Here is a 27,613-nt window from a genome sequence, read left to right on the forward strand (position 1 = left end):
TCTTGTCCATAGGCGTGGGCTCAGGGTGCTATCAGTACACTGATGACACACAAATGTTTCTCCATGCATTCAAAAGCAGCCTCAGCTAAGGATAGCGTGTCTCCTTTGAGTGCCTAAAGGAGTCGAGACTAAACCTAGACAAAACAAAGGTTCTTGCCATCAAAGTTCCTAATCTGGGGTGGAGGTGTGTCAACCAGTCCTTGACAGGGTCCCACTCCCCCTGAAAGATTGTGTTTGCAGCTTGAGATAAGGGCTCCTGGATTCATCTCTCCAAATATCAGCCCAGGTAGATGTGACAATGGTCAGGAGTTTTTACTATCAGTTTTGGCTGAGCCACCAGCTGTGCCCCTTCCTAAATTTGGAGGGCCTGAAGATGGAAGTGCAGGTTGGACTTCTGCAACACACTCTACACTCTACCTTTGTACCAAGTTTGGAAACTCCAGCTGGTTCAAAATACGGCAGCCAGACTGATTACAGGAACATCCAGAGAGAGCATGTTATGCCTATCCTAGTCACTCACTCCACTAGTTACCAATGAGTTTCCAAGCAAAGTATAAGGTGTTGGTTTTGACCCTTTTATTTATTTCATGTCAAAAGCATTGCATAATAAATTTAAAAGTGAAATAAAGGAAACCACAAGCAGCTAAATAGTTTTAGACCAAAAGCAGGGAACAGCGACCGCATTTGACCCTTAAAATCCTACATGTTTTGGTTCCAAGTTCCTGGACTCAGCCCTGGACCTTGGAGCCCAGAGTTTGAATCCCTGCCCAGCCATGGAGACTGACCACTCTCAACCCCAAATGCAACTCTTGCTAGGAAAACCCTGTGATAGATTTGCCTTGGGGTCACCATACGTTGGAAAATACTTGCAAGCACACAACAAAAATATGTATTGCTGGTTGGCTCTTCATAGATATTGAGTTGTGATAGCACCTTTTTGACTTGTTTTGGGTAAGGTTTTCATTGTGTTCCTCTGGCACACAACGGCTACTTGGGACTCAAGATGCTGGGTTTTCCCTGACTTGTCATGGGAGCAGACTAAAAATTGACTGATTTTGGTGGGGCAGGAGAGCCCATCAAAAGTGAACATGGACACTACCACAGAAGGTTGCAAACCAAGAAGGGAGCTTGGGGCTTGGTTTTTGCAGTTGGTCACAAAGGGGCTGAGGGTTCTAGGGGATGGAAACAAATCTATTTCCAGGCAGTACAGAGCCTAAGTCAACTGTTTGGAGTTAGCCAATGATAAGAGAATTTCCACTCCCCAATGACTCAAGACCTTTTTCTGGCTCTTAGAACATCCGGTGTGCACATCATCCGGTGTGCACACCTTTGCCATTCTGCCACTGAACAGCCGAGAAGCAGTTTGGCCTTATTTTGAGGGAATGACACATCCCCGGGGTCTTTGCAGGGTGCTCTGAGGGTGAGCATGCTTCTTTTAAAATTTTATTATGTGATGTTATGTTGCGATTGTTGTCTTTGCCGTTGTAATTTTATGATACTGTTTTTGCTTATGCATTTTTTTTATTTTAGGTGAGGTAATCTGGGGTGCTTTTGTGAGCTGCCCTGAGTCCCTTTGGGGAGATGGTGGTGGGGTATAAATAATGTTTTCTATTATTTATTATTCTTTCCAGGAAGGCCAGGCCCTGGGCTCCTGCTTTGCTTTCTATGTGGCCAAGCTTTCATATGGCCAGAGCAACACAGGGCTGGCATGGCGTGTGTTACTTCCAACATAGCACCCAACGCAGTCTATGTTCCACACTGGCAGGTCTGACTTTGGTGGATTTGATTTTGGTGACCATCTCCCTGTTAGTACTAGCCAGCCGCTCATTTGCATCTCTCGTTGGAAGTTCCTGTATGTGCCTGTTTAAAGCCTCAGTTCACCTGAGTCCATTGATTCATGTTGTAGTTTCTGCTCAGCAGAATCCAAACTCAGCCCACCTTCCAACCCTGCTCTCAAAAGAGGATCTCTACAGAAGAAGTGGAGAGGATAACGAGTTGCAACACCCAGCAGCCCCCTCAATCAACAAACGATGCTGGGAGCTGCACTTCAGCACCACACCAACACTATTAGTTCAACCTACTCTCGAGAGAATATACAAATCCACAGCTGGTTGCCTCTTTGCCAGGAAAGACATAGGGTTTTTTTTTGTTTTTTTTGGGGGGGGGGGGGGGAACACCACGCCTTCCTAGGCTCAGGCTGGGAAGGGCCTGAGATTCTTCCTACTGTCCTTTCCTGTGTCCAAGGATCTGGCCCTTGGACACAGTCTATGACAGTGGCAGAAGAGATGGACGAAGGAACTAGGCAGCCCCCGTTCTTGGTCTAGCCCAGGGGTCCCCAAACCTTTTAAACAGGGGGCCAGTTCACTCAAGACCGTTGAAGAGCCGGACTATAGTTTTTAAAAAAACAATGAACAAATTCCTATGCACATTGCACATATCTTATTTTGAAGTAAAAAACAAAACGGATAAATACAGCCTCAATGTTAATCATAATCAATAAAAATAACAAAGAGGGTTGGAAGAGACCCCTTTTGCCATTTAGTCCAACCCTCTTCTGCCTTTGTGCACCAAAAGCACAAGCAAAGCATCCCGACAGATGGCCACTCAGCCTCAATGTTGTTAATAACAATACATCACACAGTCCTGGTGTTCGACTTGTGATTTTGCAATACGAAATCTTGCATATATATCTTGTTTGCTGTGTTATTCTGTGTCTTTGTGTCGATAATAATAATAATAATAATAATAATAATAATAATAATAATAAAGAGGGTTGGAAGAGACCCCGTGGGCCATTTAGTCAAACCCCCTTCTGCCTTTGTGCACCAAAAGCACAAGCAAAGCACCCCTTAATAATTTATTAAATAATAATTAAAATACTATTATAAACAAGCAAAGCTTTGGAAGGCACCCACCAGGCCAGGGAGGAGACGGAAAGGCGCGCTTCCCTCTTCCCTCGCGTTGCACGCACCTTCCTTGGCGCAGGGGCCGGATAAATGGCTTTGATGGGCCGCATGTGGCCCCCGGGCCTTAGTTTGCGGACCCCTGGTCTAGCCAATCAAGAAAACCAAAGACCACAAAGCCTTAATGAGGATGGAAGAGCTCTCCTCGCCTCAAAATCAGAGTCCAGTCCCCTTGGGAGGAAATGTCCTAGCTTTTATTAAAAAGGGCATCGCGACAGTGAAAAACAGAAACCAGACAAACAAACAACCAATCTCCCTACCCACCCAAACATCCTGGGTGAACAAAAGAAGACGCACAAACTCAACCGGCAGAAGTTCCGCTCCTTTGGGGTCCACCTCAGGGCCTGGGGGGGCGCATGCCAGGAGGAGGGGGGCCTGGAAAAGACAGGGCAGAGAAGGCACAAAAGTGAACAACAACAACACTCCCCCTTGAAGCTACAGCGAACTCACTGTGCCCCTTGTGCCTCAGGTGGAGGACCAACATGTGAGACCACCTCCCGCTGCTTTGATTGACCCAAGTGACCACTCACCTCTCATTCCTGGTGGCGGCGGCCTCATCCCGGGGGGCGGCATGCCCATCGGTGAGCCCCGGCCTGGAGGCATGCCCATCGGAGGGCCCATGGGGGGCCTCATGCCGGGAGGGGGGCCCATCATTCCTGCAGAGGACAGGAAGGAGGCTCAGCCTCAGGGCAGCAGAGACCCACAGTGCTGCCCCCTCCCCAATACACACACACGAGAAGAGAACCTCAGAGTAATCCTGCTTTGACACCATCTCCTCATGGGGTTCGGAGGCTGTCGTCTCATCACAGGTTCTGCCAGGGGGGAGACTCGGCAGGACCGGGCCCTTGACTTACCTGGAGGTGGGGTGCCTCTTCCCATGGGAGGAGGGGGGCCTCCCCGGCCGGGGCCGTACTGAGTGGGGGCCCCAGCGATGCTGGCGGTGGCTGCTGCGGCCGCTGCGGCCACGGTCCCTCGGCTCTGCGGAGTCATCACCTGCGGAAAGGAAAGGAACAAGTGCCACAAGGAAGGCTTGGCTACGGCTCACACAGAACCGCTTTGTGCCTCAATCAAGAGGTAAAGGAGGACACAAAGGCCACAGTTCAGCAATGAGTATGCCTTATATTTGCCATTTCTTTCTCTTTCTTGGCAAAACTATCTCTCCCACCATTCTGTCCTCAGCCTTAGCCAGATGTCTATTTATTTTTGCTCAGTGCCGCTTCCTGCTTCTACTGCCTCCCCAATGACTTAATCCCCAAATTCCTGGCTCTGTGATGCTTAGCACCCAAAATGCTGAAGCACTTACTAAATATTTTACAATTTCAGAATGCTGTTACCCTTTTTTTGGTCATACTTTATCTCAGGCTGAACACCTACGTACACTAAAAGTGGGGAGCTGTTGCTAAAAAAATCCCTCTCTATATGCTGTTTAAAAGTTAAAATGGAGGCACAAACCAGTTAACTTTCAATAGAAAAATCCATGCTGGGAAATGCAAGGAAAGGCGGCTGTATAGATATCAGGATAGAAATAATTTGGCCCAAGGGCGCTTGCAGTAATTGCCTACCCTCCATCATTTTGCAGATGAAAACTGAGACACAAACAGCCAAGTGATCTCAGAGTGTGCTCAAGATGGCAGAAGTGATTAACGAGGAAGAAAAAACAAGCTAGGAGGGGCGGCTGTCATTTACTCTGCCCTGAGTCTATTGGGAAAGGCAATACTCTGCACCCTCCTCTTCTCCCCACTCTAAAATTAATAGAGTCCAAACTGGTTTTGAACACAATTTGTAGCCAAGGAAGCTGAGGACAAAGGAGGAAAGCAGGAGCAGGCAAGAATTGCGGGTTTCTTCCCACTCCCTCCTCACCCCACAGGAAAAATGAACCACATAGCAGCATGGAAACAAAAGCAAAGTATTGTTTATGCAGAGGACATGCAACAAGATATGCTAAGAAGATCCTTTTCCCCCTAAAACCAAAGCATTGTTATGGTGGTGCCTTAGATTTGATAAAGCACAGTAAATATGATGATAATAATACATGTCTCTCCCCTTTCCTCCCCCTCAAGACCCCATTGCTTGGCCTACCTGCTGGGAGGGTCCTCCCACGCCACGCACGGGGCCGGCCAGCCCTGCAGGGGCCTGGGGCATGGGGGCTCCTGCGGGGACGCCTCTTCCTGCTGCTCTGCCCACACCAGGACCTCCTGCAGCCCCGGCCAGAGGCACCCGAGCAATGCCCGTCTGAAAGGGGGGAGAGAGTCAGTACTGCCTTATGCATTTAAAGAGGTTGGTAACAGCTTGAAATATTTATTTTCAATATGCTTGTGTTTAATTTTATTTTAGTTCTTATAATAATAATACAGTAGAGTCTCACTTATCCAACATTCGCTTATCCAACGTTTTGGATTATCCAACACATTTTTGTAGTCAATGTTTTCAATACATCGTGATATTTTGATGCTAAATTCATAAATACAGTAATTACTACGTAACATTACTGTGTATTGAACTACTTTTTCTGTCAAATTTGTTGTATAACATGATGTTTTGGTGCTTAATTTGTAAAATCATAACCTAATTTGATGTTTCATAGGCTTCTCCTTAATCTCTCCTTATTATCCAATATATTCGCTTATCCAACGTTTTGCCGGCCAGTTTATGTTGGATAAGTGAGACTCTACTGTACTTTATTTCTAGACCGGCCTCTCTCCCCAAAGGGACTCAGAGTGGTTTACAGACACAAAACAAAATGCCAAACACTTAATGCTTCAAATGAGTACAAACACATCAAAATAATACAAGATAATGCACAGAAACAACAGTAAACTTAGAACAAAGAATTAAGCATTGAGATGAAAATAATCAAAAACAATCCAAGAAGACATAGTGAACTAAAACATGAGTAAAACATTACAACAGATACCCTAAAAGCAATTAAGATACAATTACATTAAAATGGCTTAAAATGGCTAACATTTAAATGGGTCCAATTTTCTTAGTTCTCCTCCTCTCCATATGCTAAAGTGCATAACTGTGTTTTCAGAAGGTTATATGCTTTAGGTTTTAAATTGTACATTGTATTGTTTTTAGCACTGCCACTTTGAGTCTCTTTTGAGAGAGAAAAAAGCCCGGGCTGTGGCGCAGCTTGGTGAGCAGCCAGCTGCAACAAATCACTCTGACCAAGAGGTCATGAGTTCGAGGCGAGGTCGGAGCCTGTGTTTGTCTCTGTCTTTGTTCTATGTTAAGGCAATGAATGTTTGCCTTATATGTGTAATGTGATCTTCCCTGAGTCCCCTTTGGGGTGAGAAGAGCAGAATTTAAATATTGTAAATAATCATAATCATAATCATATAAAGAAAGAAAGATAATATTTAATTCCCTGGAGGCCCAGATCAAGAGAGTTGCCACACACTGCTGTGGCTTGAAAAGCCTCCTGGGCATCCGGCCACAAAGAATGGCATTCAGCCCCAACTGAACTCTCCACCAAACCCAGACTCCACTCACTGGGATCACTTAAGCCGCTTCTACACTGCCATATAAAATCCAGATTATCTGCTTTAAACTGGATTATATGGCAATGGAAGGGGCCTTAGCTACCCATTTTCTCCCCAAACATCCTGGGAGAGTCATTCACTTTGCAATTCGAGGCAGAGGCAGTATGGCCAACTGTTGAGAGTGCTTTGACTGTGCTTTCCTGTCTGGCAAAAGGTTGGAATGGGTGGCTCCTTGGGATCCCTTCCAACCGCAGGATTTTATAAAATACTGAAGAGCAAAAAAAAATGTGTCTGGGCTGCCTGTGTTTTTAAAGAAATGTTAAAACAGTCTAGTAAATGTTACTAAGAATACAAAAAACTGAACATAACATAAATGCTTTAAAGCAGGAGCAGGAAAGACATGGCCTGCCAGAACCTGTTGAATTGCCACTCCCACCAGTCAGTGATCCAGGATGCTGGGAATTATGGTTTCACAACTCCCACTAGTGTTAAAGTACAGAAACCAGGGTAGCTGGTAATGTTTCTTAGAATCTGCAGGACATCCCTCCCTTTTGCAGGAGACAGAAGGCAGCAGGAGTGCAGGGGAGGGTCTCCCAAAGCCCCCCTCCTCCAAAGACCTCAGTGGCCCCTTACATCTTTGGGGGGCGGTCCCTCCACCGTCATGGAGACCAGGTTCTCCCCTCGCAGCAGCACCAGGCCCAGGACACGCTTCTCCTCCCGCTCCGGCTGCTTGGAGTTCTTGGGCCTGAAAAGCCATAAGCAAAGCTGGTTAATAGACAAAATTAAGCATCAGAGACATATTTATTTGCAGGTCCACTTGTGCACACTGACAACACGAGAGTCGGGCCTGACCATAAACGCAATATTTATGTGATGCTGGGGATTGCTGGACCCACTGACCCTTCCTGTGCTTTATGGCTCTGGACCCCTTTCTCCCAGTCTGGCCCTTAACTGGGGCATCAGGCCTTTAGCGAATGAGGAGAGGCAGGTGCCTGAGGTTGGTTTGGGTAGGATTTACAGCAGGCATGGGCAAACCTGGGCCCTCCAGGTGGTTTGGACTCCAACTCCCAGAATTCCTAACAGCCTCAGGTCGCTCCCTCAGCTGCTTAAGCTGACATGAAAATGTTAACTGAAAATGAAAGGGTGTCCTAAGGAAGAGGGAGCAGGTTTGTTTTCTCCTGTCCTGGAAACTAGGACTCAGTGGAGCAATAGGTTCAAATGACAGGAAAGGAGATATCACCTAAACATTAGAAAGAACTTTCTGACCATAAGAAGAGTTGTTCAGCAGTGGAACTCCCTGCATTGATAAATGAAGCTCCATCTTTGAAGGTTTTTAAACAAAGGCTGGATGGCAATCTGTCAGGGGTGCTTTGATTGTACTTTTCCTGCATAGAAGGGGGTTGGACTAGATGGCCCATGTAGTCTCTTCCAACTCTATGATTCTATGAATTATAACAACTACTTCCAAAGTCAGGACCACACAACTAAATAGGAAATAACACTTTCAAACGAGGAACAGAACACAGTCAATGCAAACATTCAAAAGTAGTATATCAAAAGGGTCCTCCTCACTTGATCTTTCGGAACTCGTCACAGTCGCAGAGGATGAGGTTCATGTGTTTGTCAAAGGCCTTGAAGGTCCCGATGAAGACGCGCCCGTCCTGCAGGATGCACCGCATGCGGTAGTCGATGTGCTGCAGCATCTTGCTGCTCTTCCCCACCGTCTGGCAGGAAAAGAAGTCAAAGAAATAAAATAAATTGAAATAAAACTTTTATAAAATGTTTCACAGGTGGTACATCACTTCAGTACAACTTGCTAAGATGAATAAAAACAAAAGAATGGATAATAAATGCTGGAAATGTAAGCGAAAAGAAAGGATGCTTTTTCCACATATGGAGAGCCCGTCATAAAGCCCATACATATTGAACAGCTGTTAAGGAAACAATTCAAATAATTTTAAAACATAATATATCATTCTCACCAGAAATATTTTTGCTGGGACTGGAAAGAAAGTATTATCCCAACTGCAAGCGAATGGTTGACCAAACGGCTAAATTTTGCAATCTGCTAAACTAACTTGTTTCTTAGTAATAAAACAGTACAATGTTTTCAAAATATTTGGATGCCTTTCACACAATATATAGATAGAACATTCGAAGACTAGTCTATAGTAGTGCTGAGTGATTAAAAACACATAGTTAGAAAGAAGAGCAAAACAAATATACATTACTTGATACGAAAAATTATTGTATGACAGTATCTTGGCATAGGGTCAGGAAGTTTTCTTTCAAATGGGGCACATAGATTTTACTGATATTGGAAATTGTAAAATTACTACTGTTGATTGGTGGCTTAGTATATCAATAATTATGTTATTAGGAGCACACTTGGGAAATAATAATTATACGAAGACATAAAAGAAAGGGGGTCAGTGGGGAACTAGGAGTGTGGTGGAAGCTCCTTCCTTGGAAGTTTTGAAGCAGAGGCTGGATGGCTTTGATTGCGCTTTCCCTGCATGGAAGCAGAAGGGGGTTGGACTAATGACCCTTGGGGTCTCTTCCAGCTCTATTGTTGTTATTATTATTATTATTATTATTATTATTATTATTGTGGCTGGAAGGTCATCTGTCAGGGCTGCTTTGGTTGTGCTTTCTTTGCATAAAGGCAGAAGGGGGTTGGACTAGATGGCCTTCAGGGATCTCTTCCAACTATATCATTAATATTGTCATTAATAATATTGAGGCTGGAAGGCCATCAGTCAGGAGTGCTTTGATGGTGCTTTTCCTGCATGAAGGCAGAAAGGGGTTGGACTAGATGACCATCAGGGATGTCTTCCAACTATAAGTATTATTATTATTATCATCATCAATAATATTGAGGCTGGGTGGCCATCTGTTGGGAGGGCTTTGATTGTGCTTTCCCTACATGAAAGCAGAAGGGGGTTGGACTAAATATTATTATTATTACAGTAGAGTCCCACTTATCCAACACTCGCGTATCCAACGTTCTGGATTATCCAACGCATTTCTGTAGTCAATGTTTTCAATACATTGTGATATTTTGGTGCTAAATTCGTAAATACAGTAATTACTACATAGCCTTTTTCTGTCAAATTTGTTGTATAACATGATGTTTTGGTGCTTAATTTGTAAAATCATAACCTAATTTGATGTTTAATAGGCTTTTCCTTAATCCCTCCTTATTATCCAAGATATTCGCTTATCCAACGTTCTGCTGGCCCGTTTATGTTGGATAAGTGAAACTCTACTGTATTATTATTATCATCATTAATAATATTGAGGCTGGGTGGCCATCTGTTGGGAGGGCTTTGATTGTGCCTTTCTTGCATGAAGGCAGAAGGGGGTTGGACTAAATAACATTATCATTATTATTATTATTGAGGCTGGATGCTCATCTGTCGGGAGGGCTTTGATGACGCTTTTCCCTGCAAGAAGGTCGAAGGGGGTTGGGCTGGATGGCCTTCAGGGACCCCTTCGGACTCTATTATTCTATGCGTCTACGAGTAGGCCGCAATTAAGCCCACGTTTCCCTCCGTCCATAGGCCTCACCATGATGACTTTCTTTCTTTTTTCCCTTCTTTTCTTCCTTCTTTCTTTCTTTCTTTCTTCCTTTCCCGCCGCCTCACACGCAGCTAAGACGCGCTGTCTCCCGTAGCCGGAACCGGAAACGGCCTTCTCCAAGCGCTTCCGCTTCAGCAGAGCACCACTTCCGGCGGAAGGTGGGCGGGGCCGCGCGTCGCCGTGGAAACCCCCGGCGTAGAGACCTAGCGGGAGCAGGGGCGGGGCCTGCGCGCGGTTCCCATGGCGGCTGGCGCCCGTTGCTTGGCGACGGGGGCCGTCCCCTCTCGGCGACATCCAATCGCGTTCGGGCGTGGCCCGTGAGTGGCAGGAGCAGCAGCAGAGGCGCCCCCGAAGAAGGAAAGGGCAGGAGGAGAGAGGGAGCGCCGCGGAGGCCAGGTCAGGCCAGGCCGGTAAGGAAAGGACGCGCCCCGCCCTCCCTCCCTCCCATGTTTCCAGCCACGCCAGGGAAACAGGGGCCAGGTGGAAGGAAGAGAGGAAGGAAAGAAGGAAGGCCGCCTTTGCCTTTGTTTGCTTCAGAAGCAGGACCCGGATGGCCATCTGTCGGGAGGGATCGGGTGGTGCCTGTAGCCGAAGAGGCTTGGGCTGGATGGCCCCTGGGAGACCCTTCTGGCAGGATTCGCATCATAGGATCATAGAGTCAAAAGAGACCCCAAAGGCCATCTAGTCCAATCCCCTGCCATTCAGGAAAAGCACCCTCAAAGCTTTCCCGACAGATGGCCATCCAGCCTCAGTAAGAATAATGGTAATAATAGAAAAGTTGGGAGAAACCCCAAGGGTCATCTAGTCAAACTTCCTCTTATTCAGGAAAAGCACCATCAAATCACCCCCGACAGATGGCCATCCAGTCTCTGCATTCTTCTTATTCTTCTTCTTCTTCTTCTTCTTATTATTATTATATAATCATAGAGTTGAGTGGAACCCCAAGGGCCATTTAATCCATCCCGCTGCCATGTAGGAAAAGAACAATCAAAGCATCCCTGACAGATGGCCATCCAAACTCTGCATTACTTATTATTTATCTTCTTCTTCTGGAATCATAGAGTTGGGAGAGACCTCAAGGGCCATCCAGTCCAATCCCCTGCCATTCAGGAAAGCACCATCAAAACCCTCCTGATAGATGGCTATCCAGGCTCTGCATTATTATTATTATTATTATTATTATTATTATTATTATAGTATCATAGAGTAGCAAAACCCCAAGGGCCATTTAATCCATCCCACTGCCATGCAGGAAAAGAACAATCAAAGCATCCCAGACAGATGGACATTCAATCTCTGCATTGGTCTTACAATAGAGTCTCACTTATCCAACATAAACGGGCCGGCAGAACGTTGGATAAGAGAATATGTTGGATAATAAGGAGAGATTAAGCAAAAGCCTATTAAACATCAAATTAGGTTATGATTTTACAAATTAAGCACCAAAACATCATGTTATACAACAAATTTGACAGAAAAAGTATTTCAATACACAGTAATGCTATGTAGTAATTACTGTATTTACAAATTTAGCACAAAAATACCACGATGTATTAAAAACATTAATTACAAAAATGCGTTGGATAATCCAGAACATTGGATAAACGAGTGTTGGATAAGTGAGACTCTACTGTAATTACTGTATTTACGAATTTAGCACCAAAATATCATGATGTATTGAAAACAATGACTAGAAAAATGCATTGGATAAGCGGGTGTAGGATAAGTGAGATTTTACTGTAATAGAAAAGTTGGGAGAGACCTCAAGGGCCATCCAGTCCAGTCCCCTGGCATGCAAGAAAAGCACCTTCAAAGCCCTCCCGGCAGATGGCCATCCAGTCTCTGCATCATCATCATAATTATTATAGAATCCTAGAGTTGGGCAAAACCCCAAGGGCCATTTAATCCATCCCCCTGCCATGCAGGAAAAGAACAACCAAAGCATCCCTGACAGATGGCCATCCAAACTCTGCATTACTCTTATTTATCTTCTTCTTCTGGAATCATAGAGTTGGGAGAGACCTCAAGGGCCATCCAGTCCAATCCCCTGCCATTCAGGAAAGCACCATCAAAACCCTCCTGATAGATGGCTATCCAGGCTCTGCATTATTATTATTATTATTATTATTATTATTATTATTATTATTATTATTATTATAGTATCATAGAGTTTGGCAAAACCCTAAGGGCCATTTAATCCATCCCCCTGCCGTGCAGGAAAAGAACAACCAAAGCATCCCTGACAGATGGCCACCCAATCTCTGCATTACTCTTTATTATTTCTCCTTCCTCCTCCTCCTCCTCCTCTTCTTCTGGAATCATAGAGTTGGGAGAAACCCCAAGGGCCATCTAGTCCAACTCTATACCATGCAGGAAAATCACCATCAAAGCACCCCCAACAGATGGTCACTCAGCCCAAGGAATGGGCTTCCACTGGACTTTGAGGCAGAGAGTTCCACTCTTACAGTCAGGAAGTTCTTCCTGATGTCCAGGTGGAATCTTCTTTCCTGTCATTCCAACCCATGGCTCCATTGAGTCCTAGCTTCAAGGGCAGTAGAAAACAATCCTGCTTCCTATATTGTCAAAGGTTTTTTTGTGGCTGGAATCACTGGGTTGCTGTGAGTTTTCTGGGCTGTATGGCTATGTTTCTGAAGCATGGCCATGTTCCAGAATAATGCAGCCCGGAAAACTCACAGCAACCCAGCCTGCTCCCTCTTCCTTAGGACATCCTTTCACATGTTTATACATGGCCCCTTTCACGTCTCATCCCAACCTTTTCTTCTTCATGCTAAGCATACGCAGTTCTTTAAGACACTCCTCAGAGGGATTATTCATGGTCTCCAGACCTTTGATCATTTTAATTGCCCTCTTCCTCTTAGAGTCAATATCTCTTTTGAACTGTGGTGTCCAGAATTGGACACAGTGTCAGACCAGATAAAGAGGTCTGACCAAAGCAGAATAGAGGGGCACCATGACTTTCCTCCATCTGGACACAATCCTCCATTGGATGCAGCCCAAAATCCCATTGGATTGTTCAGCTGCTGCATCACACTCTTGGCTCATGTTCAGCTTGTTCCCCACAAAGACTCCAAGGTCTTTCCCCCATCACTCATTAATAATAATAATAATAATAATAACAACAACAACTTTATTTTTGGGTTGTTGTATATTTTCCGGGCTGTATGGCCATGTTCTAGAAGTATTCTCTCCTGACATTTCGCCCACATCTATGGCAGGCATCCTCAGAGGTTGTGAGATACCTCACAACCTCTGAGGATGCCTGCCATAGATGTGGGCGAAACGTCAGGAGAGAATACTTCTGGAACATGGCCATACAGCCCAGAAAACATACAACAACCCTGTGATCCCGGCCATGAAACCTTCAACAACACAACTTTATTTTTGTACCCTGCCTCCATCTCCCCGAAGGGACCTGGGGCTAACATGGGGTCAAGCCCAAACAATTACAGTAAAACAGAATAAAATACATACAAGACACAAGACAGCATACGGCAAAAATACTGATACAATAACATAATAAAACAAACTTAATGACAGTGGCACAGTAAAACAGAGTATAAAAACAGTACAAAATTTAATCGAGGGCGAGCTGGGCCAAAGTACGAGGCGTGGAAATTGTAAAACCCGTGGGTGAAATAGATGGATAAAGTGCTGCATGTGGTGGGAGTCTCGGGTGGGATAAACAATGAACAATCTGTATCTTTGCATTTCATTTTTTTCTGCTTAAGTGAAGTGAAGTATCCTCCCTTTCTCCTGGTTGAAATTTAGTTTTGGCAACAAGGAACCCAAAGCGTTGGCCAGCCAGACATGCTGGGTCTGGTCTGTGTTGTGTTGGGGATTGGGACATAGTGCCCTGCCACGTATTTTGAGGCCCACTTTCTATATTCTCAAGAAGCACCCCCTCCTTCCCTGTCCTTCTCTCGCAGTGTCCAGCCTTGAATGCAAGGGTCAAGGCGGCCTGGCCTTGAATAGAGGCTGGTGGTGCTGCCAAGGCTCCTTCTGCCAAACAGACAAAGACCCAGGACACTCTGTTCTTCTTCTTCTTGGGTCTTGGCTTCGACAGCTGCAAGAAGGAGGCTCTTAAGATTGAGTTGGGGCTGCTGTGCTTTTTAGTTTTGAAGATGTTTTTATGGATTTTAATTGATTTAAAAAATACCAATGATAATTAGTGTCAAAGGCTTTCATGGCCGGAAACCCTTGGTTGCTGTGAGTTTTGCGGGCTGTATGTCCATGTTCCAGTAGCATTCTCTTCTGACGTTTTGCCTGCATCTGTGGCTATTGGCATCTACAAGGGTTCTGTTGAGGCAAGTGACGTTTACATATATATCTGTGGAATAACGTCCAGGGTGAGAGAAAGAACCCTTGTCTGAAGCAAGTGTGAATGTTGCAATTACAGTAGAGTCTCACTTATCCAACACTCACTTATCCAAGGTTCTGGATTATCCAAGGCATTTTTGTAGTCAATGTTTTCAATACATCGTGATATCATTTGGTGCTAAATTCATAAATACAGTAATTACTACATAGCATTACTGTGTATTGAACTACTTTTTCTGTCAAATTTGTTGTATAACATGATGTTTTGGTGCTTAATTTGTAAAATCATAACCTAATTTGATGTTTAATAGACTTTTCCTTAATCCCTCATTATCCAACATATTCGCTTATCCAACATTCTGCCGGCCCGTTTATGTTGGATAAGTGAGACTGTACTGTAGCAAGCTTGCTTAGCATTGAGTAGCCTTGCAGCTGCAAAGTCCATCAGTAAGAATATTTGCATAGAAGCAGTCTGGCCTCTGCTTTTGGCCTCTGCTTTATTTCTCCCATCAGGGGAGATACAGCAGGGTAATAATCATAATCATAATCATAATCATAATCCTTTCTTTGGGATTTGTTAACTGGCACTTGATTGTTTGCTGTCTGGAGTTCCTTTGTTTCTGACTAATTCAACCAGAGAAGTCAACTATAACAGCTCTTGATGAACCAACCTGGGTACAGAATATTTTCTGAGAACACAGAAATTTTGGACCACTCCAACCACCATCGTGTCAGACACAGAGAAGCCACTGAAATCCACAATTTCAACAGAAAGCAGGAAACCATGAAAATGAACAAAATCTGGTTACCAGTATTACAAAATGCCAAAATGAAGACAATAAATAAGGAATACCACTCAGAAATGGGAACTCTAGAGAGCAGACAATCAAGTGCCAGTTAGCACCTCCCAAACAGAGGATGCCTCCAGGCAACAACAGCCAGGCTACCTCTATGAAGATACCTTCACGGATTGACTTTGCTGCTGCAAGGCTACCCAATACTAACCAAGCTTGCTAATTTTAACTTTCACACTTACTTCAAACAGACAAGAGTTCTTTCTTCCACCTTGGACATTATTCCACAGATACAGTAGAGTCTCACTTATCCAAGCCTCGCTTATCCAAGCTTCTGGATAATCCAAGCCATTTTTGTAGTCAATGTTTTCAATATATCGTGATATTTTGGTGCTAAATTCGTAAATACAGTAATTACTACATAACATCACTGAGTATTGAACTGCTTTTTCTGTCAAATTTGTTGTAAAACATGATGTTTTGGTGCTTAATTTGTAAAATCATAGCCTAATTTGATGTTTAATAGGCTTTTTCCTTCATCCCTCCTTATTATCCAAGATATTCGCTTATCCAAGCTTCTGCCAGCCCGTTTAGCTTGGATAAGTGAGACTCTACTGTATATATATCGCTCCACTTACCTCCTTTCCAGCAAACCTTTAAAAAAACCTCTGAGGATGTCTGTCACAGATGCAGGCAAAATGTCAGGAGAATGCTGCAGGAATATGGGCCTACAACTCTTGCCAGTAGGAAGTTCTTGCTAATGTTGAAGTGGAATTTATTTTCCTGTCATGTGAATTCATGTCTTTGTTGTGTTCTGGCCTCCAAAGCAGCAGCAGCAGTGGACAATCCCACTCCCTCTTCCTTGTGTCCTCCTTTCACACACTGAAACGTGTCTCTGCTGTCCCCTTCTCTCAGCCTTCTCCAGGCAAATGTGCTGAGTTCCCAAAGGTTGGCTTCCCTGCCTTTGACCCTTTTGGTCTCCCTTCACTTGTCCATCTCCTTCCTGTATTGCTTTGCCCAGAATTGGACCAGGGCTATTATTCCAAAGCAGAAAAGAAAGGGACTAACCGCCTTACCACATGGAGAAATTTCCCAGTCGTACAACACTTCAGCCTCTTTTCAAGCATGAAGAAGCATGGGACTCATCACATGAGTTAAACTGCTTTCAGCCATCATGCATAGCCCTCCGTGGTTGAAAAAAGGCAGAAGTGTCCTGTCCAGAGCTCCTACCTCTTATCACATTTTACTCACATCTTTACAACTGAAAAACAGGTGGGATGGGAACCATTGATGTTTTCTGTCTTGTTTCATTGCCCAACAGTCCGCAGTCTCTTGAATCCTATGGGGTTTGATACAGAACAATAGGATCCCATGGAAAGAAGTGGTTTTAACTTGGTGTCAGTCTCCTTTAATGTAAAGGGATTTGGGCACAGCAATGGATTGCTTGGTTTTCAAATACTGTTGTTTCTCCTGATTTTTTTTTTTAAATACTGACCTCGTGATAAATGTATTGCCAACTCTTACGTTTCCATGTGTGCGTGTGATGGGGAGGCAGAACTCAAAACAGGGCTGCTGATTATATAAGAGGGATTCTGTATGCGAAAAGGAGTCACCCATGCTATGTCCTCTCAATGCGATGAGGTTCTAAGAGTTCTTTTGTAGAGTCCAAGCATGGGCATACATTGGCCTTCCCCCCCAGGTGTTTTAAACTTCAACTTCCACAATTCCTAACAGCCTACTGTTAGGAATTGTGGGAGGCGAAGCCCAAAACACCTGGAGGAAGGCTGAAGTTTGCCCATGCCTGTTGTAGACCCTAGACTCAGTCTTATGGGGCAGGAGGGAAGGGGCCGAGCACTGCTGGAGCCCCTCTTCCTGCCCTCAGTCGCACCACCTCTCCTCTCTCTGGGCAGGTTGGGGCGCACCTCCTGTCCGGGCCTCTGAGGTCAGAGCAGAAGAAGTCCTGGAGGGATGCCGCCCCCTTCGGACATCGTCAAGGTGGCCGTCGAGTGGCCGGGGGCCAACGCCCAGCTGCTAGAGATAGACCAGGTGAGGAGGAGGATGCTAAGGGGCTTTGGCTGAGCCTCGGAGTGGAGCCGTGGACTTGTGCTGTGCAAGGGATTGCAGGGAGGGCCTTTTCAGGGCTCAGCCTGTGTTTTTTATTCTCTTTCCCCCCAGAAGCGGCCTTTGTCCTCCATCGTCAAGGAAGTCTGTGACGGGTGAGTGCTGCCTGGACTCAGGAGGTTGGCTTTGCAGATTCAGGCCCACTCTCCTATGTAACACTCCTCTTTCTCTTCCCCTGCAGCTGGTCACTGCCTAACCCAGAGTACTACACCCTTCGCTACGCCGATGGCCCTCAGCTGTACATCACAGAGCAGGTGAGGCACCTGGGTGCTAGGTGAGGGGGTGCACCCCACTGCAAGGTTGAAGGGGCAGATGGGTAGCTGGCCTCCCAGGCCCTAACAGCTGCTATTACACTGCAGAACCTGGATCAGTCCCACCCCACAGACAGAAGCAAAGGGCACATTGTCTTGCTCCCCCCTCCTCACACATTCTGTTAAGGGGCTTTTTTGTCCTTTTGCCTTGTAGACTCGGGGTGACATCAAGAACGGGACCATCCTTCAGCTGGCGGTGTCTCCGGTAGGACAGGGATGGGGTGGGGGAGGGATAGTGCATGGGGGAACGGAAGTAGTGGAATGGAACTGACGGGGTTAATTAGCTGCAAACCACCCTGATTTATTGGTGAGCCAGGCCTCTCACCAATCCATCTTCCATCAGACTGCTGAAGCATGCGGCCAAGCAGCACCGACAAACAATACCACAGTCGTAATTCAGCTGTTCACAGCGGATCTAATGCTTTATTATATGCAATTACAAAGTTCATCGCTCATAGGACCCATGCTTCCCTAGCAAAAGCAAAGTATGCCTTCTCTCTTTGCTGATTGTCAGCGAAAATCTTCACAGGCAACTCCCACATTCCAAAGCAGAATGACGAATGTCCTGTCCGCCCTTCTGCAACTGGAAGATTTGACCTATTGGCTAGGCAGGCTATCATTCAGCCTGGCCTGCCATTAACCCGTGTGCTGCTGGAAAGCATGCCAGAATACACAGTTGCAAAAACCCAACAGCAACACACTTGATTCAACATTTCACCCTTACATCAAAATACACCAACAGGAACTCTGTCCCTTTTTATAGGGTGGGGGATAAGAACCCTACATCCTTGCCTGGCTGAGCCATGAAGGGAGGAACAGCTATCCTCCCTTTGGGTGGGACCTGACCTTTTGCAGCCCAAAACATGTCACTGGGCGCCCAATGCGAGGACCCACCCGCTGCCCCTCTCCCAGTCCAGGGCGGCCTGCCAGTTGCTGGACCGGACGCAGTCGCACAGCATGGAGTCCCGGCTGGAGGCCATGAAGGAGCTGGCCAAGCTCTCTGCGGACATGACCTTTGCCACCGAGTTCATCAACATGGAGGGCATCACGGTGCTGACCCGCCTGGTGGAGAGCGGCACCAAGCTCTTCTCCCAGTAAGTGTGCTTTTTAGTCTTGAATTATGTTCTTACGCCTTTTAACTGGATTATGTTTAGTACTAATAATGTTTAGATCTGTTTTAATATTTGTATATTTGAAAATTGTATTGAAATGCTTTGAATGTAAGCCACCTTGAGTCTTCTTTGTGGGGACAAAGAACGAGATATAAATAAACCTCATAGTAATAGCAATAATAAGTGGGCTTTTGGCTCAGACATGCTACTAGGCTGCCTCTCCTTCACCAGCCTCTTTTGGTCTTTCATTTGGGGATGGGTCAGATGCAGGCCCCCTATTATTATTTTTATAATTTATTTATTTATACCCCACTTTTTCAGTTTAAGAAGTAGGTGTTAAGCATATAGCTCTGCGATGATGTTGAGCAGGCTAATTGGACGATAGCCAATATGAGGACTGACTATTTGCTTGACACTTTAGTTCGTTAATTGATGGTAGCCAGTTTTTATCCGCAGGTGTTCTGCATTTTATAACATTGAACAATGTTATTTTATGCAGTGTTATATGTATCTATTGTGGTTTTTGCTATAATTTTATGTGTTATTGTTTTCATACTTATGTATTGTTTGTTATATGCTGCACTCTGCACCCCAAGTCCCTTCGGGGAGACGGTGGCGGTTATAAACAAAGTTTACATTTTATTATAGTTTTGAAGGTCGTTCCTACCACCTTATTTGTAGATGGTGCTCATTTTCCACCCGTGTGGCATTTGCCCAGTGCTGTTTATCCTGGTAAATGGGCTAGCAAGAAAGGGGCTTCGCCATTTGGAGCTTTCTTTAAAAAGTTCTGCAGAAAGCATGTCTTCTCTGGGTGCTTTTCTTCGATTTCAAAGACACAATTAATGACTTTACCTCACTGCCAGAGATTGGTTCCCACTCAGGCAAAATAGAAGAGCCTTTGTGCAGTCCTGCCTCTTCCAAGGAGCCTGTCGCACCTCAGAATAGTTCACCTTGCTATGAACACCAAGTCACACACAGAAGGAAGTCTTTTATAGTTTTATTGAGCAAAAGCAAATATATATGAATCAAGGTAGGCAAATATAAGGTTTCCAAAGTTGCTGAAAAGAGTCAATAGTTCATAAGCCATAAAATCCAATAGTCCATAGGCAAACAGTAGACAATAAATCCAAAGGAACATAGACCCAAAGATACAAGGATCAAGGAACAGGAGACTTTCCTAAGGCATGAAGAAGGAACCTCCACTCAGATGAAGCGAGAATTTGCTTTGACAAAAATCTATCTCAAAACACACACTTTTAAAAGCAACCCAAGAATGCATTTCTCTTTCCTGTGGAAGCCTCTCTCTTCCCCGCCAATCTTACACTCCTACGAGTGTAACAACCGGTCAGCCCTAGATAATGATGGCGCCCCTTCACGGTCCTCATTATCTTGCACCTGAACCGGGGCTTGAGACACCGGGGCTTGAGACAGCTCCTGCTCATAAATTCCCATGGGAATTTCATCCTGGCTGTTATCTATGGCCGGCTGGGTTAACAGTTCATTCTGCTCAAGCTGCATTTCTTGAGCATCTGAATCAGCCTGTATAATTCCCATCCCCATGCCATCATCTGGCTCTTGTATCTGAAACCCAGAATCCCCTTCTTCATCATCTGGCTCTTGTATCTGAAACCCAGAATCCCCTTCTTCATCCTCACTCTGGCTATGCTGTTGCTGAGTCACAACAGAGCCCGACTGGCTTCAGAAGATAGATAGACAGAGCCTTCTCCGTGGTGGCCCCTCAGCTTTGGAATTCCCTCCCTAGGGAGATTAGGCTGGCCCCAAGCCTGTCTGCCTTTATTAAACAGCTCAAAACATGGTTCTTCCAGCATGCTTTCAAATAATCAATGACACGACAGACCCCTGCGATAGATATCCTTTGCACTTTATCTCTTGTCCCAACCCATCCTATCCCAAACTCTATCCTAGACAACCTTGTGACACTTGTCCAGGCACTTTATTAAAAAGTCTAGTAACTATGCACTTTTGACTTGACCCCCCCCCCCATCTTATCCATTGGTGGTGAAGTTGTTTTATGCCCTTTTTAATGGTTTTATTTGTACAATCGTGTTTGGATTTGTTTTTACTTGATTGTCATGTTGCTCTTGTTTTTCTGTTTTAACTTGTTTATACCTTGTTCTTCTTTTGGGCTTGGGACTGTCTTAGCCGCCCTGAGTCCCTTCGGGGAGATGGTGACGGGATAGGAAAATAAAATATTATTATTATTATTATTTTATTGTATGACACAGCAAACAAGATAGATATGCTGGATTTCGTATCACAAAATCACAAGTTGAACACTTCCCAAGTGTCTAGGACTGTGTGATGTATTTTCGGATGATGGCAACATCAATTATCCAAACCTTTTTCTTCTCCATAACTGTGATGTCTGGTGTGTTGTGTTCCAGAACTTTGTCAGTCTGGATTCAGAAGTCCCATAGTATCTTTGCGTGCTCATTTTCCAATACTTTTGCAGGTTTGTGATCCCACCAGTTCTTTATTGCTGGGAGGTGGTACTTGAGGCATAAGTTCCAATGAATCATTTGGGCCACATAGTTGTGCCTCTGTTTGTAGTCTGTCTGTGCGATTTTCTTACAGCAGCTGAGGATATGATCAATGGTTTCATCGGTTTCCTTGCACAGTCTGCATTTTGGGTCATCAGCTGATTTTTCGATCTTGGCCTTAATTGCATTTGTTCTGATGGCTTGCTCCTGGGCTGCAAGGATCAGGCCTTCTGTCTCCTTCTTCAGGGTCCCATTCGTGAGCCACAGCCAGGTCTTCTCCTTATCAGCTTTTCCTTCAATTTTGTCAAGGAACTTTCCATGCAATGTTTTGTTGTGCCAGTTGTCAGCTCTAGTTTGTAGTGCGGCTTTCTTGTACTGATTTTTTGTCTGCTGTGCTTTGAGGAGTTTCTGATTTTTGACTTCCATCAAAGCAGGTTGTTCACTTTGCTTGACATATTCTGCCAGGGCATGTTCTTCTTCTTTGACTGCTTGTTTTACTTGCAAGAGTCCTCTGCCCCCTGATCTTCTAGGCAGATATAGCCGGTCAACATCACTGCGAGGGTGCAGTGAATGATGAATGGTCATGAGTTTTCTTGTTTTTCTGTCCAAATTGTCCAGTTCCACTTGTGTCCAGTTTATGATGCCAGCAGTATATCTTATGACAGGTATGGCCCAGGTGTTTGTGGCCTTGATGGTGTTGCCTCCATTGAGCTTGCTCTTGAGAATTTTTCTGACCCTTTGTGTGTATTATTATTATTATTATTATTATTATTAATTAAAGTATTACTGGAGAGGAATTTAATCCAAGTAGAGACTTCCAATGTAGTCCTCTGGTCGCAAGTTTCTAGAATTTGTCTTTTTTTTGTTCTGTTAGTGTCTGGTCCAGTTCCTGCCACTTAGATTTTATGTGTTCATCTTTCTTATCTGTGAGTGCCCCACCTTTCTCTCCACAAGGAGACTCAAAGTGGCTTACTTTAAGAAGCATTTCAATGCCATTTGAAATGTACACATATACAAACATTACAGCAGTGTTATATATCATTGATTTTTTTTAATGCAGTTAATCCATGTTTTTATTAAGTTTTTGTCATTTACTTTATTGGTTAATGTTTAAATTTTTAATTGTGCCCGTCTCTTGTCTATTGTCATGTTTTATATTGTTATTGTTTTTATTATGGCTTGGCCCCATGTAAGTCGTCCTGAGTCCCCTTTGGGGAGATAGAGGTGGGGTATAAAAATAAAGTTGGACATATGCAAAGAAAAAATGCATTAAATACAAAACACTAGCTTACAACAACTAGGAAGACCATTAAATCAAACCAGTGCAGAAAACATTTCCTACGAAAGCAAAACTAACATAAAAACCAATCTACCATTAGACAAGACCTACCATTCTCTGTCTGATTTTTTTTTCTAGTTCTGACTAGTTTACTCCCTTTAAGAAATATTATATTATATAATAATAATAATAATAATAATAATAACAACAACAACAACTTTATTTTTATACCGCGCCCCATCTCCCCGAAGGGACTCGGGGCGGCTTACATGGGGCTATGCCCAATACAACAATCAAATAACAATAACAAAGCAATAACACAATTATCCCAATAAAACATCAGCATCAATAAAAAAAAATCATTAAAATCAACAAGCACACTGCTAAATATAGTAATCTATTGCTAGCTCATAAACCCCACAGGTAGTCTTTTTTTTAGGTGTAAATATATCTTTAGAATAATATAACCCATAACAGAGAAGGATAATACACAAAGCCATTGCAAGGACTATATCTAAATGTAGGCAAAAAATTAAAACACTTATCTTACTACACAAACTCCCAGTATCGTCAAATGTAGAAGGCCATAGGCTGTTAGGAATGGTGGGAGTTGGAGTCCAAAACACTTGGAGGGAAGGCCAAAGTTGGCCCATGCCTGAACTAATGATACAAGAATGGTATTGATAGAAAAAAATTAAATATATATGTTTTCTTACAAGGCATTGTACCTGGGATTACTTGTTGTTATATGTTATATAGTTGTGTTTGTAGATACAATACATATAACCTAGAACAACAAGTAATCCCTGGTACAATGCCTTGTTTTGGGGGATCCTTCTTCAGGTTGTGTATGTTATATAGTTGTATGTGTAGATAAACCATATTCGTGGACTGTTTTTCATTTGAGATTTATGTATGTCTTGCTTTATGTGTTACATAATAAGATAGTACCCTGTTGGGACTGTAAAGAAAATACTGAGTAATCCAAGCATACTGCCTTATGAATATACACATTTAAAACTATAAGAAAATAAATATATTTAAGTTTTTTCTATCAATGTATCATTTTGATATAGATATCTGTGCCTTATCCATGCCAAAACTAGCCAGATGAAACTATTTTTGCCATTACTTCAATTAGAGCCTGTAAAGCTTTTAAACTGTCTCTTCCCACTTTCCACAGAAATTGCTTTCAACAAAGCATGAGAAGAAATAGGCTATCAATCCTCCACACATGACATCATATATGATGATTACACGCTTTGATTTTCCAAGTGCAATGCTACCAAAAATATAATTGTACACACGCCTTTTCTTTTTCACTGTGAGCAATGCATTTTAACAAATTGTCTCCCGAGGAGGGGCTGATGATATTTCTGATCGATGGGCTTGAGTGCGCAAGGGCTTGCATGGCTGCCACTGGGAGGGCCCACCACGTTCTGCAGCCCTAATAAAGGAGCCCCTGCCTCAGTGGGAGCCTTGCCTTGCCTTCCCTCCTCTGCAGCTACAGCGAGATGCTGGCATTCACCCTGACGGCCTTCCTGGAGCTCATGGACCATGGCATCGTCTCCTGGGATATGGTCTCCATCTCCTTCATTAAGCAGGTACGGTGTATGTGTGGTGGTGGTGATGGTTGTGGGGGCTTTTGGGCCCAGGCGGGGACAACACCAAGGCAGCAGGTTGTGCCCTGAATGGTTGTTAGGGATTCCTCTTCTTCAGAAGAGCAAGGGGAGCAGGAAAGTGTTCATGAGTCAGAGGGGCAATTGGAATCTGAGGAGGAGATTTTGCAAGTACCCACATTTCAGGAAAGGCGAAAGGAAACAGAGCAGAGATGTCGTTCACCTAGAATAGCTGCCAGAAATGCAGCTGAGTAATTGGGAACCGCCCTAGCAGCTGTGGGGGAATTCAGGGATATAAATCAGAAGCAGGTGCAGTCAGCTCTTGCTGGTAACAAACTGACTCTAATACCTAAGCCTTCGCTCCTCTTGTGCCTGCTTCGAATCTGCATCTTAGAAACCTCTCCTAAGGATTTATTGCTGTTTCTTTGTCTGAAGTAAGACTGCTACTTGATTTGGGAACTTATCAGACTTAAGAACTGTGTTTGCACTAAGACTTCCTTGCTTTCTTTTGCATTATTCCACTGAGTGTGCTGTTCTTTATGTTTTGCTGAAGTAAAGCAGTTTTCATTTACTTACCACATTGTTATAAGGCTATTCTTGAGAGACAAAACAGGACAGTGGCTATTTCTCTCTCCTCCCCTGTTTCTCATGTGCAGATTGCAGGGTACGTGAGCCAGCCGACGGTGGACGTCTCCATCCTGCAGCGCTCCTTGGCCATCCTGGAGAGCGTGGTGCTCAACAGCCAGAGCCTCTACCAGAGGATCGCCGAGGAGATCACTGTCGGGCAGCTCATCGCCCACCTGCAGGTGTCAGTATTGCCGTGACATAGGGTTTGTCCAGCTCATGCATGGGCCAACTTCGGCCTTCCCTCCAGGTGTTGTGAACTTCAACTCCCAATTGTGGGAGTTGGAGTCCAAAACACCTAGAGGGCTGAAATTGGCTCATGCCTATTTTAGATTGTGTTGTTGTTCAGCCAGCGGCTCAAGATGAGGGGATGGTTGTGATAACAGATGGGTTTTCCAATGAGGAAACTGAGGGGATTTTAGAGCAGGATTCTGCTTGCGAAAAGGGGCCGGGGAGGGAAACAGCGGCTGAGCCAAGCCAAACTGGCATCGGACGATAGGAAGACCCTTTGTCCTAATCGTTTCATAGCAACACAAGATAAGGAACTGCAAGAGAGTGAGATGGTGGCAGGATAGAACAATAAAGTATTATAATTATTGTTATTGTTATTGTCAATCCTCACCTCCTCACCTGTCTCTTCTCTTGGGTCTCCTGCAGCTCCAACCAGGAGATCCAGACGTACGCCATTGCCTTGATCAATGCCCTCTTCCTGAAGGCCCCAGAGGACAAGAGGCAGGTGAGCGACCCCCCACTTCTGCCCCCCTTCCCTATATCTAAATATAGGGGAAGGGGTGCCTGGGAGTGTCCATTGTGGTGTCCAGGGGAAGAAAGACGTTAGCGAGTCTTGTCACGTCTGGTTCATCTGTCTGTCTGCACCAGGGTTCCCCAAACTACGGCCCGGGGGCCACATGTGGCCCATCAAAGCCATTTATTCCCCACTGATAAAGGCGCATGCGGCGCGAGGATGCACCTGATGCATGCCTTCCAAAGCTTTGCTTATTTACAATGATATTTTAATTATAATTTAATTAATTAATTATTAAGGGGTGTGTTGCCAGTGCTTTTGGTACACAAAGGAAGAAGGGGGTTGGACTAACTGGTCCAAGGGGTCTCTTCTAATCCTCTTTATTATTATTATTATTATTATTATTATTATTATTATTATTATTATTATTGACACAAAGATATAACACAGCACCATCTGGGACCACCTTGACTGGCTTGTGCCAAAGTCTTTGTAGTTTGATCTTTAAATCCTCATATCGTGTCAACTTTTCTAGTTGTTTCTCCTCAATTCTGCTGTCACCTGGGATTGCGACATCAACAATCCATACTTTGTCTTTTAACATGATTGTGAGGTCAGGAGTGTTATTATTATGATGATTATTATTATTGACACAAAGATATAACACAGCAAACAAGATATATATGCTGGATTTTGTATCACAAAACCACAAGTTCCCAAGCGTTTAGGGCTGTGTGATGTATTATTATTATTTTATTATGACACAGCAAACAAGATAGACATGCTGGATTTCGTTTCACAAAATCACAAGTCGAACACTTCCCAAGTGCCTAGGACTGTGTGATGTATTTTCGAATGATGCGTGCTGATCCCAGTATTATTATTATTAACAACATTGAGGCTGGGTGGCCATCTGTCAGGGGTGCTTTGCTTGTGCTTTTGCTACACAAAGGCAGAAGGGGTTGGACTAAATGGTCCAAGGGGTCTCTTCCAACCCTCTTTATTATTTTTTATTATTTATTTATTTCCAACATTTCTATCCCGCCCTTCTCACCCGAAGGGACTCAGGGCAGCGTACACAACTGGCAACAGTTCGATGTGACACATAATTAAAATCGTAACAGTATATAAAATCCATTACAAACAATTAACAACAACAACAACAACTTTATTTTTATACCCCGCCTCTATCTCCCCGGAGGGGACTCAGGGCAGCTTACATGGGGCCAAGCTCGAATAAAAAACAGTAGCAGTATAAAACACAGCAATAGACAACAACTTGCACAATAAAAAATAAAAGAAATAAAATAAAACATTAGCCAATAAAAAACAAGAACTAATAAAAACATGGATTAAAACTGAGAGATAGTAAAAGTAGACTGCGTAATGTGCACCATATAAATATTGTAAACACAAGGTGACTGATAAAGTGCTGCAAATTCTGGAAGTGCAAATTGGGATGGGAATAGACCCTGTGTCTATATCGAGTTGACAAAGGTAAAAGGTGCAAACCGGTACAAGAATGGTCACAGATACAGATTGCTTCTGGATTAGCAATCTTTATCTAAAGGCTTGAGTAAAGAGCCAGGTTTTCAAGCTCTTTCTGAATGCTACCAGGGTGGGGGCTTGCCTGATTTCCCTGGGGAGCGAGTTAATACAGTATAAAATATAAAAAACATATGGTTAAAATCCGGTCAACATATGGTTATTACGATTATTATTAACAACATTGAGGCTGTATTTGTTCCCTTTTTTAATACTTAAAAATAAGAGATGTGCAGTGTGCATAGGAATTTGTTTATAGTTTTTATAGTGTTTATAGTCCGGCCCTCCAAAGGTCTGAGGGACCGTGAACTGCCCCCCTTTAAAAGGTTTGGGGACCCCTGGTCTGCATAATGTCTATCAATGCTGTTTGCCTGCCCCCCCCCCCTCCACTGTGCTCCCCAATTTGTGGAGGGAGCCAGGCCCACCTCCCTCCTGCTGCTTCCCTGTGGTGCCTCTCTGCTTTCTGTCGGCAGGACAAGCTGCTCCACCCGCTCGACCTGCCCTGCACCGTAAGTAGATGTCTCTGTGTTGGGGGGGCAGGCGGAGGGGGCTGCTTGGTGCCCCCCCACCCCTGGGCTGCCTCCCTGGGGACAC

General features: G+C 44.3%; 2 protein-coding genes across 3 annotated transcripts in view; one reads left to right on the forward strand and one right to left on the reverse strand.

Moving 5' to 3' along the window:
- Window positions 1–3,135: 3,135 nt before the first annotated feature.
- snrpb (small nuclear ribonucleoprotein polypeptides B and B1) lies at window positions 3,136–10,178 on the reverse strand. Its single transcript, XM_008123096.3, has 7 exons — window positions 10,019–10,178; window positions 8,021–8,172; window positions 7,082–7,193; window positions 5,043–5,195; window positions 3,818–3,956; window positions 3,494–3,619; window positions 3,136–3,338 (listed from the first exon to the last, which is right to left on the reverse strand). The coding sequence occupies exons 1-7, from the start codon at window positions 10,019–10,021 to the stop codon at window positions 3,301–3,303; spliced, it is 723 nt and encodes a 240-aa protein (XP_008121303.1). The 5' UTR covers window positions 10,022–10,178; the 3' UTR covers window positions 3,136–3,300.
- Window positions 10,179–10,289: 111 nt separating this feature from the next.
- elmo2 (engulfment and cell motility 2) overlaps window positions 10,290–27,613 on the forward strand; it is a 51,881-nt gene continuing 34,557 nt past the window's right edge. Inside the window, exons 1-10 of one of the 2 annotated variants that reach the window (XM_062966807.1) lie at window positions 10,290–10,440; window positions 17,073–17,208; window positions 17,338–17,378; window positions 17,465–17,537; window positions 17,749–17,799; window positions 18,507–18,688; window positions 23,991–24,090; window positions 24,762–24,913; window positions 25,387–25,465; window positions 27,493–27,528. In XM_062966807.1, coding sequence (XP_062822877.1) covers window positions 17,131–17,208; window positions 17,338–17,378; window positions 17,465–17,537; window positions 17,749–17,799; window positions 18,507–18,688; window positions 23,991–24,090; window positions 24,762–24,913; window positions 25,387–25,465; window positions 27,493–27,528 — 792 coding nt within the window. In that variant the 5' untranslated portion in view covers window positions 10,290–10,440; window positions 17,073–17,130. The remainder of the gene's footprint in view (window positions 10,441–17,072; window positions 17,209–17,337; window positions 17,379–17,464; window positions 17,538–17,748; window positions 17,800–18,506; window positions 18,689–23,990; window positions 24,091–24,761; window positions 24,914–25,386; window positions 25,466–27,492; window positions 27,529–27,613) is intronic. The other variant, XM_062966808.1, reaches the window with a different exon arrangement.

Source organism: Anolis carolinensis, unplaced genomic scaffold (genome assembly GCF_035594765.1).
Source record: "Anolis carolinensis isolate JA03-04 unplaced genomic scaffold, rAnoCar3.1.pri scaffold_30, whole genome shotgun sequence".
Lineage (NCBI taxonomy): Eukaryota > Metazoa > Chordata > Lepidosauria > Squamata > Dactyloidae > Anolis > Anolis carolinensis.

What these genes read in the sequence shown, in the direction of transcription:
- snrpb (XM_008123096.3), bottom strand. An exon ending in GACGAGTTCCGAAAGATCAA is followed by an intron (nt 7,194 to 8,020) that starts GTGAGGAGGACC and finishes ATGGCTTTTCAG; the next exon opens with GCCCAAGAACTCCAAGCAGC. An exon ending in GCCGCCACCAGGAATGAGAG is followed by an intron (nt 3,339 to 3,493) that starts GTGAGTGGTCAC and finishes TGTCTTTTCCAG; the next exon opens with GCCCCCCTCCTCCTGGCATG.